The sequence below is a fragment of the Miniopterus natalensis genome, chromosome 11 (assembly GCF_054644295.1).
Source record: "Miniopterus natalensis isolate mMinNat1 chromosome 11, mMinNat1.hap1, whole genome shotgun sequence".
In the NCBI taxonomy this organism is placed as follows: Eukaryota; Metazoa; Chordata; class Mammalia; order Chiroptera; family Miniopteridae; genus Miniopterus; species Miniopterus natalensis.
This window is the reverse complement of record NC_142091.1, coordinates 44,091,475-44,109,302: the sequence shown is the minus strand read 5'-3', so window position 1 is coordinate 44,109,302 and position 17,828 is coordinate 44,091,475. Positions and strand designations below refer to the sequence as shown.

General features: G+C 45.0%; 1 protein-coding gene across 1 annotated transcript; it reads left to right on the top strand.

The window, feature by feature from the left end:
- Nucleotides 1-958: 958 nt before the first annotated feature.
- NRIP3 (nuclear receptor interacting protein 3) lies at nt 959-15,118 on the top strand. Its single transcript, XM_087822249.1, has 7 exons — nt 959-1,132; nt 9,781-9,942; nt 10,436-10,518; nt 12,349-12,488; nt 13,116-13,168; nt 13,278-13,372; nt 13,669-15,118. The coding sequence occupies exons 1-7, from the start codon at nt 959-961 to the stop codon at nt 13,682-13,684; spliced, it is 723 nt and encodes a 240-aa protein (XP_087678375.1). The 3' UTR covers nt 13,685-15,118.
- The last annotated feature ends 2,710 nt before the right edge of the window (nt 15,119-17,828 follow it).

Here is a 17,828-nt window from a genome sequence, read left to right as displayed (position 1 = left end):
TGGCTTGCGAGTATGATTCACGGGGAAAAACCGGGTTCCAGTAGCTCCTGGAAACATGCTGGAGGGATGGTCAGTCCTAGCGTTGGCTGAGAAAACGTGCCTTTCTGCCAGGTGTTCCAAAGAGCAGGTGCAGGGCGCGCACCGGTGTGCGGTGGCGCGGAGGCTGGGACCCTCGCCGCTCCTCCGCCCCGGGCTGCCCCGCAGGTTCCGCCCCTCCCGCTCCCCCGGCGGGGGTGCCGGGGGAGGGAGGGTCCCCGGAAGGCCGGCTCCAGCCGCCCGCAGCGCTGCCCCCTCCCCAGTCACGTGGCCTGGTGGGTGGGGACGGACCTGAAGTTAGAGGAATCCCGAGCGATCCCGGCTTCTGAGCGCGCGGCGCGTACTCCCGGGCCGGGCTGTGGGCGCGGGGGCTTCGGGAGGAGGCGCGGAGGAGGCAACGGGCGGAGCCGAGCAGCGGCGCGGACGGCGGGACTCGGGGCATGGCCCAGCTGTCGGTGATCCCGGGGTCGGCCACTGCGTGGACGGGTGAGCGGGAACCCGCGGGCGGCAGCGGCTGGGGTCTCAGGGGCTGCTCCCGCATTGGACCCACACCCCAACCCGGTCCAGGACGTGCGGGCACCCGCAGCGGGCGAGGGGCGGTGGGGTAAGGCGACCGCGGTGGACACTTGGTGCTCCGGGTGAGTCCCGCGGGTGCCACTTCTCCGCGCCCGCGCGTCCCAGCAGTCGGGGTGACCCCGGGATGCTCCGCGGCCGTCGAGGCCGGGAGCCGCGCGCCCGCCGGGGGCGCGCCCGCGCTGGGCGCCGTGCCGGCCCCGCCCCCCGCGCGCGCAGTGGCTGCTCTCCGTGACGTCACGCTCGGCTATAAAGAGCGCGGCGCGCGCTTCTCCCGGCGCTGGAGAAGCGCGAGGACCCGGGCGGCCGGGCGGCGGGGAGCGCGGGACGCCGGGCGCGAGCCTCCGCGATGTTTTACTCAGGACTCCTCACCGAGGGCGGCCGAAAGGAGACGGACATGCGGGAGGCGGCGTCGCTGCGGCAGCAGCGCCGGATGAAGCAGGCCGTGCAGTTCCTCCACAAGGACTCGGCCGACCTGCTGCCCCTGGACGGCCTCAAGAAGCTGGGCTCGTCCAAGGACACGGTGAGCCCCCGCGCGCCCCTCGGCTCCCCTCGCGCGGCCGCCCGGCTCCGTCGCGCGGCGCGGTCCCCGGGCCCGCCCATCGCCGCTTTCACTGAGTCACCGCCCCGCCCGGCCCGCAGCTGCCCCCTGCCTCGCTCTTGCTCTGCTTCGGATTCCTCTCCATGCGCCCCCGCCCCTGCTTCAGGTCTCCCTGGGCTCCATCGTAGCTTCTCGAGCTCGCGCCCCCGTCGGCTCTGCCTCCTCCCTTCGTGTCTTTTCTCGAGTGGAAAAGCCCCTGCCCTTCCTTCTTGCCCCCGCCCAGGTCGCCTTCCCTTTGCATTATTCGCAGCACGGGTTTTGATCCTCGCAGCCCGGGCACCTGACAGGCTGCTTGGCCGGTGTGATGACCCAGGCAGAGGTGACTCCTAGGGGGATGGGGGGAGGAAGGAGTGGGAGGGGGTTCTTGGCAGCCCCGTGCCAGGTGACTTTTGTTGACTCCATCCTTCCCCTGTGCAAAATCGTCTCCGTTTGATTTTGGTCTTACCTACTTTTGACCTTGCATCCTGAAGGGGGACAGGAAAAGAAGGGTGGAACGGGCAGGTTTCCTGAACCCCAAATATCTCTTCATCGTAATCATCTCTCCTCCCACCCCACTCCCCCCCACCCCCAAAGAGCAAAGAGAGGGAACCCAGGCTGCTGCATCCCGCTGACCAGCTAACCTGTGGGGCCGGGGCGGCCCGGGCTGGCGCAGGCTTTTTCTAGCAGGCTTGTTCTTCGCAATAAGGAGAGCCCCCAGGACTGGAGGTCTGGGTTCAGTGACCATGCTGCCCTCTAGCTAGAGGAGCAGGGTGGAAGGCTAAGGGTTACTAGTTTACAGAATTGTATTTAATTCTCCGCCTTCAGTCACTGTAGTGGGGCTGGGCCAAATGTATGTTTAGCTTCCTAATTTTATCTGGAGTTTTCTTGTAGTTGTTTTCTCAAATTTCATGACTGTTTTATTCATCTGGGCAGTAATTTATGAAGCATTAATTAAATGCCTTTTCAATGAAATAGGCATTCTATAACGTTTCCAGTATTTTTGGAGCTTTGGAATGTTTAATTTGGGGTGAGGTGGGGGCATGTCAGCCTGGTTCACAGAAATTGCCTTTTGCGGACCAAGAATGACTATTGAGGGTAGAGCTTCTGAATCTATTTTTTAAAACAACACTAATGACACAGATACCAGTATCAGAGTTGCCCTCCCCCATTGTGATAGTCATTTTTAGTTATTTACATGCAAGGATGTCTACCTAGTTATCTTGCTCTGTTTGTTCAAAGGTATTTTTCCTGCACAAGCCACAGGGTTGTCAGTCTGATTCATGCTTACTGAGAGTAATGACTGAAATGTATTCCTAGGAAAAAAAGATAACTCCCTTTCTTCCCTTCTTTCACGTTAAAGCAGGCTAGGTTTATTTAGCAAATCAGGTCCAAGTCTTCTTATCTCCAGGCCAAAATAACCCTAGCTCCTGGAAGCCGCAGGAACCAATAAAGAAGGAAGTATTAGGAAAAGAAGTAAAATGTGGAATATTTTTCTTCCCTTTGTCCTGGATTTAAGATATGATTGGTGTTTGGTTGTCCTGAGCTGCCAAGGAGCTTCCTACCCCTGAGAAACTACCTCTCCACCCTTCTAGCATTCCTTATGCTACTTCATCCTGTGTGGGAAGAGCTCCATCTGCTTTTCTGACTCCAGTCTGTCTCCACTGAACCGCACAGATGCTGATAGCATAGAACATAGGCAATAGGCTGGAAGAAGGAAGCAGCCTCAGAAAGCAGGTTATTGCCATGCATGTGACACACAGCAGTTTACTGTAAGACCCTGAACTGTGGTTCACACACACACACACCCCCCGCTTCCCCCATTGCCGTGAAGTTGCTATCCCTTTCTCACTGTTCTCACCCTTAAATGTGCAAATGATTGCACAGAGGAGCTAGAACATATCACCACCAGGCCGACTGAGGTAGGGTTAGGAGAGCTGTGAGTACTGGGGTGAGGGGGCATGCTTAAGCCCTCTTGGAACTGATTTTGTTGCCTCAGTACAATCTTAGAATAACCATAGAAGTACTCTGTCACTTCACTTTATGGATATATCTCATGGTATAGACCAGTGTTGACTCAATTTTCTCACACTGAAGTGAAATTTCGAGGATGCCAAAGTGGATGGAATAGGTGTGTAGTACAATCTCAATAGAGGAGGGCTAGGATAGGGAGGGGATGGCACCAGAGAGACAGACAGAGGGAAAAAACCAGTTAGTTTTAATTGACTCTGCGTATGTGCCAGTGAGAAGATTGTGGGTTGTTTTTTCCCACTGGTGACCTATATTAGAATGGTATTGCTGGGTTTTCTGAATAATCTACCTTTTACGAAGCTGTTTCTGTAACTTTCACTATTTGATACTAGCCTGACAACTTTTTTTGGATTGGCAAAGAGCACCTGCTGGCAAGCAAATGTGGTCTTGTTCTCTTGGCCTCCGGGAAGTGCCTTTGCCCTATTCCTGTTTATGTGTAGTTGGCTGCTACAAAGTCTGCTATGCAAATTGATTGCGTAATTAACTTATTTTTTATGTCTGGCTCTCTCATTTTGTTAATCCTTTTATCTTGTGCTGGATTTTTTTTTTCTTTATTAGATTAAGAGCCAAAATCAGAGATATGAGTAATATTTTATTTGATTTATTATTTTTTTGAAAGTTGATGAAGCTGGAGAGAGAAAAATACAAAATTCCACTCTTGGAATTTCCTTTGTTTTAGCTACCCGGTTCATAAATGATCTTCTCATTGAGGTAAGGTCTTTCTAATTTTTAAAAACAGTCCTGTCATAGGATAATGTGCAGTCTTTTCAATATGATAATACTACTGACCATCAGGCCAAATCCTTAATTGTCTGGCAATAGAGAGGGTTTGCATTCCTATCTATGATTGCTTCTGCTTATAGCTGAGTGCTTTAGCAAAACTCACTAGAATTAGGAATGAAGGCCAGGGGAAGGATGGTGAACCACAGCAAAGCCTACTGACCATGAAATGACTAGCCCTGTGCTCCGAGTATCTGATCTACCTGATCAGAATCTCTGTCAGAGCAGCCAGGGTGGTACCCTATAGTTTAGTCATTTCATAATGCCACAAAACATCCATAATGCTATAGTTTTTGGACCAAAGAACTTTGGTGCTTTAGAAAAGGTTCATGAAATACCAATATAACACCAGGATCTGGTGCAAACTGAAGACTTTCAGAGCCATGATTGCATCCTAATTATAGCAAACATTTGAACACTCACTAGGTGCTAGGACTACAACAAAGAAAGTAGAAAAATTTCTCTCTACAGAGTTTATAGATTAGGAGAAAGAACAGAACAGACTAACTTATTCTACAAATATTTATTGAACACTTATTACATGCCAGGCAATAATATAGGCATTGAAGATATACTAGTGAACCAAAAAAGAGTTCCTGCCCTTATGGAACTTACCTTCTTGTCGGGGGAGAAGGCAGAACATAAAAACAAGTAAATATATATCAAGTAGTGATAGGTGCTATGGAGAAAATAAACCACAGTAAGGGGAATAGGGAGTGCAGTGAGTGGCCAGCGTAGGGTAGAGTGGAACCTTGCTATTTTATATAGGGTGGTCAGGGAAGGCCTCACTGATAACATTGCATTTTAGGAAACAGTGAATCAAATTAGAGAGCAAAATATATAGGGGAAGAATGTTCTAGGCAGAAGGAACAGCAAGTGCAAAGGCCTGAATTATCTGTGTGTGTGATGTGATTGAAGAATTATGAGGTCATTCGGGTCAGAGCAAAGTGAATAAGGGGGAGAGTATAGAAGATAACATCAGAGAGGTAGTGCAAGGCAGAGTACTTAGGGCCTTATAGGTCATTGTACAGATATTTGGCTTTTAGTCCAATATGGGAAACCAGTATAAGACTCTGGGCAGAGAGATGACATGATGTGAATTATTTTATAAAAATATTACTCAGACTACTGTGTGGATTAGGCTGTAGAGGGGCAAGAGCAGAGCTGGGAGACTGATTAGGTGAAAGATGAAGGTGGCTCACAGCAATGCAAGAACAGTAAAGGGGACAAGAAAAGATCAGGTTCTGGATATATTTTGAAGGAAGAACTGATAAGCTTACTTGATGGGTTGGATTAGGGGTCTGAAAGAAAGAGTAGTCAAGAATGATCTCAAGGTTTTTCACCTAGCAGTTGGGAGAATAAAGTTGTCATTACTGAAATGGGTAAGACTATAGGAGGAGCAGGTTAGGGACAGGGAATAAGAATCGGGAATTTGATTTTTGAACAAGTTAAGTCTGGGATGTCTGTTAGTTATTCAAGTGTAGTTGTGGAGTAGGCAGTTCACAAGAAGATAAGTAACACCACCAGGAAGCCTATGCTAGTTGCCACGATGTTCCAGTCACTGAGTGCTAGAGGAGTTCAGTGGGAGAAGGGATCAGTCTGGCCTGGTGTGACAGTAGTGATGGAGACCAGCATCTGATTACAGCTTCATCATTCCCAGGTGAGTAAATTGACTATGAGATGGTATGGAGAGGAGGTTCCCTCCAGAATGTGCCCTGTAGAACCTCAGAGTAAGAAGAACTTACTTACAGGTGACCTGGTCCAATTCCCTGCCTATATGTGAATCCTTTCTAACAAAAATACAGCCTGCCATGGCAGCTGAGAAACCACCATCTCAGACTAATCCACAAGCAGGTAAGAATCAGGAATCAGGCTGTTCCCTTTGAAACAATATGTCGGAGCACAGGGCAAAGGCAAAGAGACAGAACACAAACGGCCTGGAGCAATGTGACAGCCTGCCTTACGTAGGTTCCCATGTGTTTTTAAGCAACTGCAAACCCAAGGCCAACCTGTCTGTATTCCCATGGGGTAGGATGGGTCCTATGTTGTATATTCAGCTTGCAAACAAAGAAGAGAAGGCATAGATATTAGTGCCCTTTTGGATTTTCAAGGTCAAACAGAGACATGTATATTGGGCTTGAAGTGAGAGTCAGTGAGGAGTCCATGTTTATCTATAAAGTGTATGTGAGGAGAATGATGGAGTAGGATGCTTTCATGCTGTTTTAGGGGAAAATAGTGAGTGGCAGGCAGTTTCTGTTTTAGGCTGAGCGTAAGAATTTAATGTGTATGCATGCACACTAACTAGCATTTGAGCGCTTTGTGTAGATCACATTATGTAATCCTCACAGGAGCACTATAGGGTACTTACTAATTTGAACTCAGCTCTGATTCCAGAGCATATAGTTTTCAGTCCTACTCTGAGTCAGGCATTGGCAAACTTTTTCTGTAAAAGACCGGATAGTAACTATTCTTTTGCTCTACGGGCTGAACAGTCTGTCTCAACTACTCAACTGTGCTGTTGTGATAAAGCCGCCACCGACAGCTTATTTATAAATAAGTAAGGGGCTTCTGGAGACTCAGACTGACACATTTAGCTTTCTTTGGTCTAGGTCACTTACCACTTTTCTGTCTGCTTTTACGATTCCAAAATTTTGTCAGCATCTCTCTCTTAGTTGTTTTCTTTACTGTTCTCTTTGTTCTTCTAGTCTTAGGCCTTTCTTATTCCTTGACCATCATTTTAGTGAAATTTTGGTTCAGATAGGAAGTAAATGTGTAGTTACACTGTCATTTAAAACATGTAGGCATAATAAAATAACCACAGAAACGCATCTCTGAGGTTCATATGGGTTTACTGGCTGTGAATTTTCAACTCTTAAACTATACTATGAATACTTTTAATTATGAAAATGAATGAAGAGCATTATATGTACTGACAGAAAAATGCCTTTCATATGTTAAACGAAAATAGAAAATTTTAGAACAGTGTTATAGTATGATCCTATTTTTGTATATGTTTGTAACTGTATTAAAATTCTTTTAAAGGATATACTTCTAAATTTAATGGTTGTTATTTGTAGAGAGTGGGACTGCAAAGGGATTGAGAGGTTGGGGAGCCTTTCCCTTTTAATTTTATATACTTCAGTGATATGTGGATATTTTACATTGAGCATGTATTGTGTTTGAACCTTCTTTGGTTACTGAAGAAAAGAATATATAAAGGAATACAGTTAGCCCCAGCCGGGTGGTTCAGTTGGTTGGAGCATCGTCCTGTACACCAAAAAGGTTGTGGGTTCAATTCCTGGTCAGGGCACATTGGGAAGGCAGGCGGTAGATGTTTCTCTCTCACATCGATGACTCTCTCTCTCTCACTCTCTTTTTATCTCTCTCTCCTTTCCCCTCTTTCTGGAGTCAGTGAAAGCATATTCTCGGATGAGGATCGGAGGGAAAAAAAAGGAATACAGTCATCCCTCAGTATCCATGAGGGATTGGTTCCAGCCCTCCCCCTACTAAATTCACGGATGCTCCAGTCCCTTACATAAAATGGGGTAGCTTTTGTATACAGGCTACAGCTGGGTATACCTATACATGACCTAATTCGTGTGGATTCATCATAGTGCTCGGCAGGTGGCAAATTCAAGTTTTGCTTTGTGGAACTTTCTGAGGTTATTTTTCTGATTATTTTCAATCCACCGTTGGTTGAACCTGCGGATGTGAAGCCTGTGGATATAGAGGGCTGACTGTGGTCAGCAGGGCCAAATGCCCTAGAGCAGTCAAGTAAAATGAAGGCTGAAAAATATCTACCAGATTTGGAAATTAGGAGGTTGTTATTGGTGCTATGGGATTAAAAGTAACTCAGTGAAGAAAATATAGGCTATCAGGAACTAGACATAGTGATTTCGGCTTTTCTTTTAAAAGACCACTGAAAACAAGGGTGTGAATTAGAGTTGAGGAGGCAGGGTCTGAGGTTTTCTCCCCAGTATATGAAAAGTTTGAGTATATTTTATAGCCTGTGGAGGAAGGGTCCAAGTAGGAAGGGAGGAAAATTCAGAAAAGAGATGACTTCAAGGAAAATAATTCTAGAACTTTCCTCATTTGCCTTATCTATCTAGTGGTGATTAGATGCCTCTACAAGATTAAAGTAACCAGGTAAAGTGGTGTTCAACAAACCGATATAGAAGGAAAGGCCCAAACTTTTGGTGAGGAGGGCTTTGATTAGATGGCCTTTGAAATCCCTGGCAGTCTTCGGTTCTACAACTTCAAGTAATCTGAGTTGGTCCTACTAAGCATGGACTTGAAAGAAACAAACACCCTGCTGTAGGTATGACTTAAGTTAGGAACCCAGGTTTGTTAGCAAGAGAGATAAGAAGGTAGAGTTTCTGTTTCCTTTGAGAGGAGCAGAGCATTCTCCCAGCCGCACATCAGGAAATCTGAGAGTTAGCACTTCCTCTAGCTCCTTATCAAGTTAAGAAGCTCATTTTCTTTAAAGTACCTGTTTCTTTCCTTTTCTTAAGGATACTCATTTAGAATCTGCTTTGCCAAGAATCAGTGTATTTTGGGAATGCATTTCTTCACCTCACCAGGGTTACAGTGAGTCATGGCTCTGACTCTGTCCTTCCTCAGAAATCTGTAAGGTGGTGGAAAAGGAAGACCTTCTCCAGTTCTTCCCCCTCCCCTGAGAAAGTTCTAGGCTCTGAGCTTCTAGAGGTGACTCTCTTTCCCCCAGACTTGGAGTGCCATCTGGTATGTGTTACATAGAAATTTAGGGTTAGATGCTATACCTTGAGGGACTTCTAATGTTAATGTAAACTGGGAATAAAATGCTTTGTGTAGAAATTTCTCGGGTCAAACAACTTCTTATCAAGAGGTAGCTTATACTTTCTGGAGGCCACTGTGGGTAGAAGCAGCAGAGCATGGATGGATCAGCCTAGGAACTCTCTTAAACTCAATCCAAGAGCAGACTTGGATTGCTCACATTGCTCACTTTGCTTTCTAACACTAGGTATCCTGACACAGATATAAGGTTAAAATAAGTTCCCTGCCTCTTGGTCAGTCTCTGCCCCTTTTATACTCCCACTTTTTGGTCCATTGAAGAGAGGGGCATGGATGACAAGCATATGGCAGGAGTGGTCTTATACTCCTTGAGATTCAGAGGATGTCAATAAAGATGAGTCCTGTGGGTTCTGCCATGTTCCAAAGTATGTCTCCAGAAAGGGTTGCTTAGCAGGTCTGAACTCCTGTCTTCCTACCCCATCCACTCATGGGTGACTCAGCCCTCAGGCTGGGTCCAAAAGATAAGACTGTAAGGGAGTGAGACTTGAAATAGAAATAGGCAGAGCTTCTGACAAACAGTGCTAGGGAGGTTTCTTCGGCCTGTGAAAATAAATTGCTCCTTCTGTAAATCACCTGGAAGATACACCTATTCTACATAGACTAAGGCCGCTTTTCTCTTGAAATGCCCTTGTAAGGTGGGAAGGCAGTAGGCCAAGGTAGTCTAAATCATAAGGGTCCTTCAGCTCGCTTTAGCCATAGAATACTCATTGGCCCTGTCCCCATCTTTCTGTGTCCCACCTTGCTCTTTTCATTCAGCGTGGCCTACTGCAAATTGGTTTCTAGTACCTGCTCTGACAGTACCAATGAGTCCCTACTTGAAAGAAGAGTAAATGAGAAGCAAAGGTAGAGCTCAGTTATGTGACGCCCCTGCATTATTTCAGTGGCACCTGGGGGACAGTGGGAGAAGAGGAAATGACCTGTCATTAAGAAGCCTCTGCTTTCTGTTCCTCAAGCAACCTCATAACATTCTGCAGAGGCGCCTCATGGAAACCAACCTGTCTAAGCTCCGAAGCAGCCGTGTCCCTTGGACCTCCAAGACCAACAAATTCAGTCAGGCTAAGTCTGAGGGGCTGAAGAAGTCTGAGGAGGATGACATGATTTTGGTTTCTTGCCAGGTAACATTCTGAGAACAGCTTTTCCAGGGTCTTCTGTCGAGTAGGATTTGGGCCCATTATGATCCCAATAGTGGGTCTCTCACCTCCTAATTGTAGAGTGTGGGTCTTATCATGGGATTCATAAATGAGTTTTAAGGAGGGCACTCCATGCAGCACAGAAAGTGTATGCAGTATTTTGTATACATGTGCATTTTTATGGGGAAAATGGCCAAAACATTCATCACATTTGCAAAGGGCTATGTGATACATACACACACACGAGCCACTTGATATATAGACTGAAACACCCAAAGTCCTTTGGGGTCTTCTGTGATCTCTAGATTGAGCTGAGTCTCCTTTACCCAAGGAGACTCGGACATGGGTAAAGATGGAATACTACTAACCCATAACTGTGAAAATGCCCTCCAACCCTGCCTTTCATATGACATTTGCTGCTGGCTCTCTGGATCTCCCTTCCCTTGCTTCTATTGCACAGTTTGTTTCCTCTTCACAGTGTGCTGGAAAGGATCTGAAAGCCCTGATTGACACAGGCTGTCAATATAATCTCATCTCTTCAGCCTGTGTGTATAGACTGGGGTAAGTAGCTACTTATACTGGGTGGAATTCAGATGCTAATCACTCTGCCTGAATCTATTTTGAGGTTAAAGATGGTGAGGTTCTCCACAGAGGCTCCAAGAGAAGTGTGCAGAGCTCAAATATCAGCTGGAACCAGTCTTTAGCAGAGGGACAGAGTGGGAGTTCTCAGGCACCTGGGAGAATTCAGTGAGCCAGGCAAGCCTGAGACTTTCCGTTAACTCCCACCTATTAAGTTTTGAGGAAAGACCTGTGAGCTCTGGAGTGAGAGAATGTGAGATTCTTGGTTTATTGTGCGCCATGCCCTGAATCTGATTTGTGCCCTGCCCGGACAACAAATTCGGAGGTGCTCTCCTATTGGTATAACCCCGATGAATCAAAGGAGAGGATGTGGCTGGCTTTAGCTTAACTCAGGGTCCTTCTGAAGGCCACACTGCCTGTCCCAAGAAGCATCAGTCTGAACTTAGAATAGGACTGCTGTTGCTGCTGCGCCTGAGTCATCATAGGGGTCATTAACCAGTAGTCTCTCGGTGCCTTTTCTCTCTGTGAAGAACATGTAAAATGAGATCTTACTGCTGAGCCTGCTGGGTATCAGGTGCGAGAGGCAGACGCCTCTCAGAATTGAATGCCTTCAGTTCTCTAACAGCTGGTAATGGGCTCTCCCGCCCTCATTTAGTCAGAACCATTTTGTATCCTTCCTCCTCTTCACTCCAGCTTTCCTTTCCTTTCTTCTTCCTTCTCTTTCCCCCAAGGTACCAGGTGGGCCCTGAGATCCAGCCCAGGATTGGGAGGATCCACCCAACGTTCTTTCCCACTTCCATGCCCTCCTTGCACGCACTCACCCCCAGCCCAGGCCTCTGCGTTGAAACAATCGCTAGGGTAGATAGAAAGGCCCATTTTAAATGACTTTCAAGATGTCCATGTTCTTAGGTAGGGCTCGCACAAGACTTGATTTGTGTAACCAGTGACCTCTTCCTTCTTGTTTCTACCCTGTCCTCAACCCTCACCGGGGGAGGGGGGAGTCCAGGATGCAAGTGCTCCTGTGGGAAGTATCTGAGCTTTTTAATGTGGTGAAGAGATGAGACACAGTGCAGCATGATGGTTCCAAAAAGACTAATAATGTCCCGGTGCATAATTAGGCAGCAGACTGCCATGATTCCAGAGGAATTAATAACCATCTGTAAAACTGCAATTATTTTTCTTTGGGGTGGGCTGTAACACCAAAAGAGAGGAAATGGAGTAAAGCAGAAGTATTGGCACAGAAAGTCCATAATTAAGTATTTATCCGCCAACCCATAATAGCTCCGGTGCTAGCTGTTCTGATCACATTACATAACAGTAAAACCCTGATGCTGTTTCTTTCCTTCCTGCCCTGCACAGACAAGTTAAATTGGGACTTTCTCCATGATATTTCTTGCTGATATAAGTATCAATGCACTTACTGACACTAAACTTAAAACCTAAGGCTAAGTGATGAGGGTAGACTGAAATGAAAAAGACATAGAGAAGATTAGACATTGAACAAAGTATCTTCTAAAATTAGGATGCACAATAGGATTCTCTGAGTGAGTCAACTCTTATCTTTTACCAATGCACATGGTGGTGTATATCTTTGAGAACAGGAACTGAATCTTTAGCCTTTTTTTTTTTATATTCCCTGGCATGTTTAGGACAAAGTGCTGAAACAAGAGTGTAGGCTGGCTAGCACTTTTTTGGTAAATTAATCCCAGGAAATCCTTGGAAAATTTCAGCTATGGGTCAGAAGGTAAACGTTGCTGGGTTCCATCAGAAACCTCTGCCAAGGGGATTCTGGTATCTTCTCCTCTGGTGCAGACTCAAGGAGCATGTCAGATCTCACAAGCATGAAGGAGAGAAGCTTTCTCTACCCCGGCATCTGAAAGTAGTGGGGCAGATCGAGCACCTAGTGATCACCCTGGGCTCCCTCCGCCTGGACTGCCCAGCAGCTGTGGTTGGTGAGTAGAATTGGGGACTGGATCTATGGAACCTAATGTAAATCTTCTCCCTACTTCTAAACCCTCATGAGATCTCATGCCTGCAAATACTGACTTCTTCAAAATCCCAGGTTTTCACTTTTCTATACAAAAATTGTCCCAATTTTTGCCCTCCAAAACACCAGTTGGACCCTGGGTTGCATTCAAGGCAAGTTGAGAATTACTCTTGAAAAAAAGGGAGAGCAAGACAACAAACATTTTGTGTGCCAGTGAAAATGGCCATTTAAAGCTTTCTGTGTGCTAGTTTGAGGTAGAGGGCAAGATCCTCTTACTCCTTTGTCATAAATCCCTTGATAATTTCCCACCATCTCATACTTTCCCTCAGGTACTCTGTTCTAGACCACTCTAAGTTCCTGGTTTTTATTTAAAGTTAAAAAGACCTGGGTTTGAATCTTGGTTCTGTTGTCTTTTAACTGTAATTATCTGGGAAAATTACTTAGAATAATGGATGTGCAAGAGATGTTTATTAGATGGAAGGAATAGATGTTTATTAGATGGTTGGTTGGTTGGTTGAATGGAACCTAATGGTGATAAGGCTGACTTATAAATCAGTATGAAAATGGCTGAATTTTAATTTCCTTTTATTAGAGGACAATGAGAAAAACTTGTCCCTTGGTCTCCAGACTCTTCGGTCCCTGAAGGTAGGATTGGTTCTACTTTCCCTTTGACACTTCCTCTCTGAGGAAGGGGTCATCTTCTATGGATATGCACAAAGTGAGATCATTGACAGGGATTCTCTTTTGTTTTCAGTGCATCATAAACTTGGATAAGCACCAGCTGATCATGGGCAAAACAGACAAAGAAGAAATCCCTTTTGTGGAGACAGTTTCCTTGAATGAAGACAAGTGAGTGTCCAAATGGGTCAGATCAAGTCAAATCCATTTGCCATTAACCAGAGGGTTTCTCATACAGGATATTGGGTTGTGTCCTGCCTTTGGCCTTCAGTCATACCACAGTCATACCCCTCCCTAACCCCAGATTTCATCATCTTACAAAACTCTGTAGCTCACATGTCAGAATGAGCAGTGATGATACTGCACCCAGCAGTGGGGAAAATGAGTAGCTTTTAAATGAAACTTGTACTTGTCTTCCTAATGTCTTTGAATTCAGTATCACTTCTTCTGTTTCTTTCTCATTGCAGCACTTCAGAAGCATAACTGCAGCCTGCAGCATGTCTGCACGTATGCACACATACCAGGTTGACAGATTGAGAAAACTGGGTTTGAACCAAATGCAGTAGCAATGTGCTGTGGACCAAGTTCTTTTCTCTAATAGAAGCTCCAGGGGCTCCTTCCCACCCAGACCTCTCTAGACTTTAGTCTGTGCTTAGAGATCTTGTCTGGTTATAGCCATTGTTTTTTACTCCTTTGATCACTTAATTTATAGACCTTTTTGACACTGCCAGGTCTCACTTGTGGCCTATTTCTCTGCTTCTTCCAAGAATTTGCTTTTATTAGTCAAGTATAGGGGCTGCCAGGTTATATTTCTCCATAAGTACACTTGCTGCTTTTCCTATAGCTAAAATGTATAATAAACAGGAACTTGACCTATACCTCCTTTCAGCTGTTTCAGAGAGGTGCCGGATGCCTATGTCTCAGAATTAATGTTTCTCCAAACTCATTCATTGATTTTCAAGTATGAATAGATCTGAAATCTGAAAGAGCCCAGAGAGATAATCTAATTCAACCCTTTCATTTAAAGGTCCAGAGAGGCAAGTGAACTGTCTAAGCTCATATACTGAGTCAGTGGCAGAAGGGACCTAGAACTCAGACCTGACAAGCCAAGGCTACGTTCATTCTCCCATGCTGCTTCATTTGTCTTCAAGCCTTGAGAGGCAGATGAAGAGATGAGGGTTTGTGAAAAGGCAGGGTAGGGGAAGAGTATGCTTTGGGGATGGATGCAGGAGGATCTGGGTAGCCTGCCTTCCTGTGTGCTAAGCCCACTAAAAGTTCCCTGCCCCCAATTGTCACATTTAGGCCCTTATCTTGGTGCCTAAAAGCCGAGGGTACAAAGATCAATGAGATGGTCTTTCACCTGGAACTTTTTGGAGGGGAGGAGAAGAAGGAACCACAGACAGAAGAACATTAATTACTCTCTGAGATGGAATTGAAGGCCTCAGTAAGTAATCTGGGCATCATCGTTAGACATTAATACTCCCAAGATCCAATCACTATCTCTGCCTAGACTATTATTTTTCTGCCATGGAGTCAAGTAGTTGAGAACAGGAGTAAAGCAGATGAAAAAAAAAAACAGAGGAGATCCAGAATAGAAAGTAGTACTAGGTAGAATCAGTTGGTGGGAAGGCCTATGTAGGGAAATCTTTCTGGGATGGTCAGGATGAAACTTCGAGGCAGGGAACTGAGGGTTTGGAAACCCTTCAGCTCTTTCCTGATATAAGGAAAGAGGCAGGGAAGGAGCTGGCAGTGTTAAGAACAACTTTTTCTGACTGCCCAGTATTTCCTGACCCCTTTCAAAGAGTTGAAGATCACAGGGACTTCTTGAAGCTTTTTGTTGGGGGTGTCATCTTGGGCACACAGATACCTGGAATGGAATTTCCTCTTCAATTTAGTCATAGAAGTGCCTGGAGAAGTCAGAAAAATAGCCAGCTGTGGGTATTCCTTTAGGAGAATCCCAACCCTACCCATGATTCATAGCACAGAGTATTTAATGGGTTCCATTCTGAACTTGATAAGTAGGTAAGGTCAGTTCTTCCCAGAATCCTAGAAAATTCTCTCTGGCGCCTCTGAGGGTATAGGAAGAGTGTCTACCTAAGTCACAGTTCTGAAGACCAGCAGTAGCAGGAAGTAACCCTGTAGAACTGATACCCCTCTCCTTCCTTATTAGATGTCCATCTCAAATACAGAAAGTTTGGAAAATACTGTTTTTGTCATTTGGTATTTCTATGCCTGACTGATTTGTGGAACAAATGTTTTCTGACTTTTCTATTTCCTTGCCCTGCACAGACCCCACCTGGTAAGATTTTCTATGCCTTAGCTCAAAGTGTCTATAGAATGGATTGCTTGGTCTGTCAGCTAGCCTCACTCTTGTGTAATAGAAATATCTTCCCAGGTTGGGGACATGGAGGAGATGAACTGGATTCCTGCCTCCTTCTGTTTCCAGGCCTCTGCATTAGCACTTTATCTGCTCAGTGTTTCTGGCTGTGTTGGGTTTATTTGTGAAACTAACAATAAAGTGAAATGTTCCCCTCTGTGTGCTTGTCTGACAAAGTGTCTGTGTCTGGGCTCCTGGAAGGTAGGGGAGCTGGGAACAGCCTAATTACATCAATGTTTGTCCCATAGGATCTTTGGGACAAAGACATAAGGCTTTGTTGTCCTTATTTCCTCTATTGCTACTGGCCCTTCCGCTCTCCCTCTTACTGGCTGTATGTCCTTGGGAAAATTAGTGAACCTCTCTGAGCTTGGTTTTGTAATCTATAAAACAAGGGATAATAGTACTTCCTTTATAGTATCAAATGAGATAATTCATGTAAAGTGGTTGGCATATAGTATTATGGTATACAACATTAATTGTATATGAAAATTATCTTTAATGGTGGCTCAGCAGTAAGAGAACACTTCTAGAAAAGGAAATGTTTATTCAAACAAATAGAAGAGGCTTGGGAAGAGGAAGGGTTTAATAAACCTTAATAGATAGCTAAAGCCAGGTCTAAATGACATTCCAAATAAATGCATTTTACAGGTGATAAAACCTTTAAGTGTTAATATTTTAAATATTTACACAGTATGGTTAAATAGTCAACAAGAAATATTCTTTTTTAAAGATATGTTTTTTATTTATTTCAGAGGGAGGAAGGGAGAGGGGGAGAGAGATAGAAACATCAATAATGAGAGTCATCGATCAGCTGCCTCCTGCATGCCCCCTGCTGGGGGTCGAGCTCGAAACCTGGGCATGTGCCCTGACTGGGAATCGAATCCCCATTTCCTGTATCACAGGTCGATGCTCAACTGCTGAGCCATGCCAGCCAGGCTACAAGAAATATTCTTTATGGCAGTAGTTTTCACAGACTAGAATTACTGCTCTTTTGCTACTCAGATGATACTATCATTCCACCTAAAAAGGCTTTCTGTCTCATTTTTGTCCATTCTAAATATTAAAAATGTAAAAAGACTTACCTAACGTGAATCTTTAGCAATGAGGGACAGAATCAAGATTCATAATCATCTTAATAGAATGAAACCAATAAAATTGTTTTAACGGAGTTAAAAAATACATTCTGACTTCCATTAAAAAAAAACTTATTGCACGTGCTCAGTGGGAAGAACTTGGATTAAGAAAAGCTTATGTGAAGATGATGTTGGTGTTTTAGTTTATTACAGATTCTATATGTAGAAGAATTAAGGACTGTGTATGGAGAAAATGTCATTTGTAGGACAGGGACGTGTATATAATATGTGGAGCATGCAGAAAAAACAGTGGGAACATGGTTATTGTCTTCAGAGCTGTCATGTGCAAAGTGTTGTTCTGGCACAGAAAGGCAAGCATTTCCAGTAGGTGGAGGTTGCAGAGAGGCATATTCTGTCTCCATTAGAAGGAAGTGTCTGCTGTAATCCAGGGACCATGCTAACCCCTGCAAAGAAGGTGGTATTGTCCACAGTTTTGCAGAAGGAAAAGCTAAGGCTCAGAGTAGTATAAAGATTCAAACAGTTAGTACAATTAAATGAACTGTCTCCTAAATTCTCTTTCACCGAATGTGAAAGGTGGAACGATCATTCTCTAGCAATATGATGAAAGAGATTTCTGCACTGGGTAGAAGGATGGATAAGGAGACCTACAAAGTTATTTCTAATGCCAAAATGGTTTGATTCTAGGACATCTTTATTAAATGGCATTGTGAATCAAATGTAGTTTCTTGTGTACTCATTGCCATCACTACAAACATATTCATTTGGACTGAAATTATGAGCTTTTACCCAGCTTTGAAGGGTTGCAGGCTGCTGTTCTTAAGGAATCAGAAAGCTGAGACAGACTAGCCTGTGTGTTATAGCTTGGACTCCTCTGTCAGCTATTGCTCCTTCCTTCCATTATCAGTGCATCCTCAGAATATGCTACCGTCATATTTTATGCTCACTCATCTGGCTGATGACTTGCAGGTAGCTGTTTCTCACATGGTGTCAAGCATATGGGCATTGTGACAACTGTTTTCTCAGAGATCTTTTTATTCAAGGGTTGTGGCATGTTCTGGAAGACTGGGGCTATCAGATGTCTGCTTTTAAGTAGTGACTTATCCAAAGGTTCTAGCAGCTTGTTGACCGCAAGCCTTGTTCTTTCTTCCCAACACCT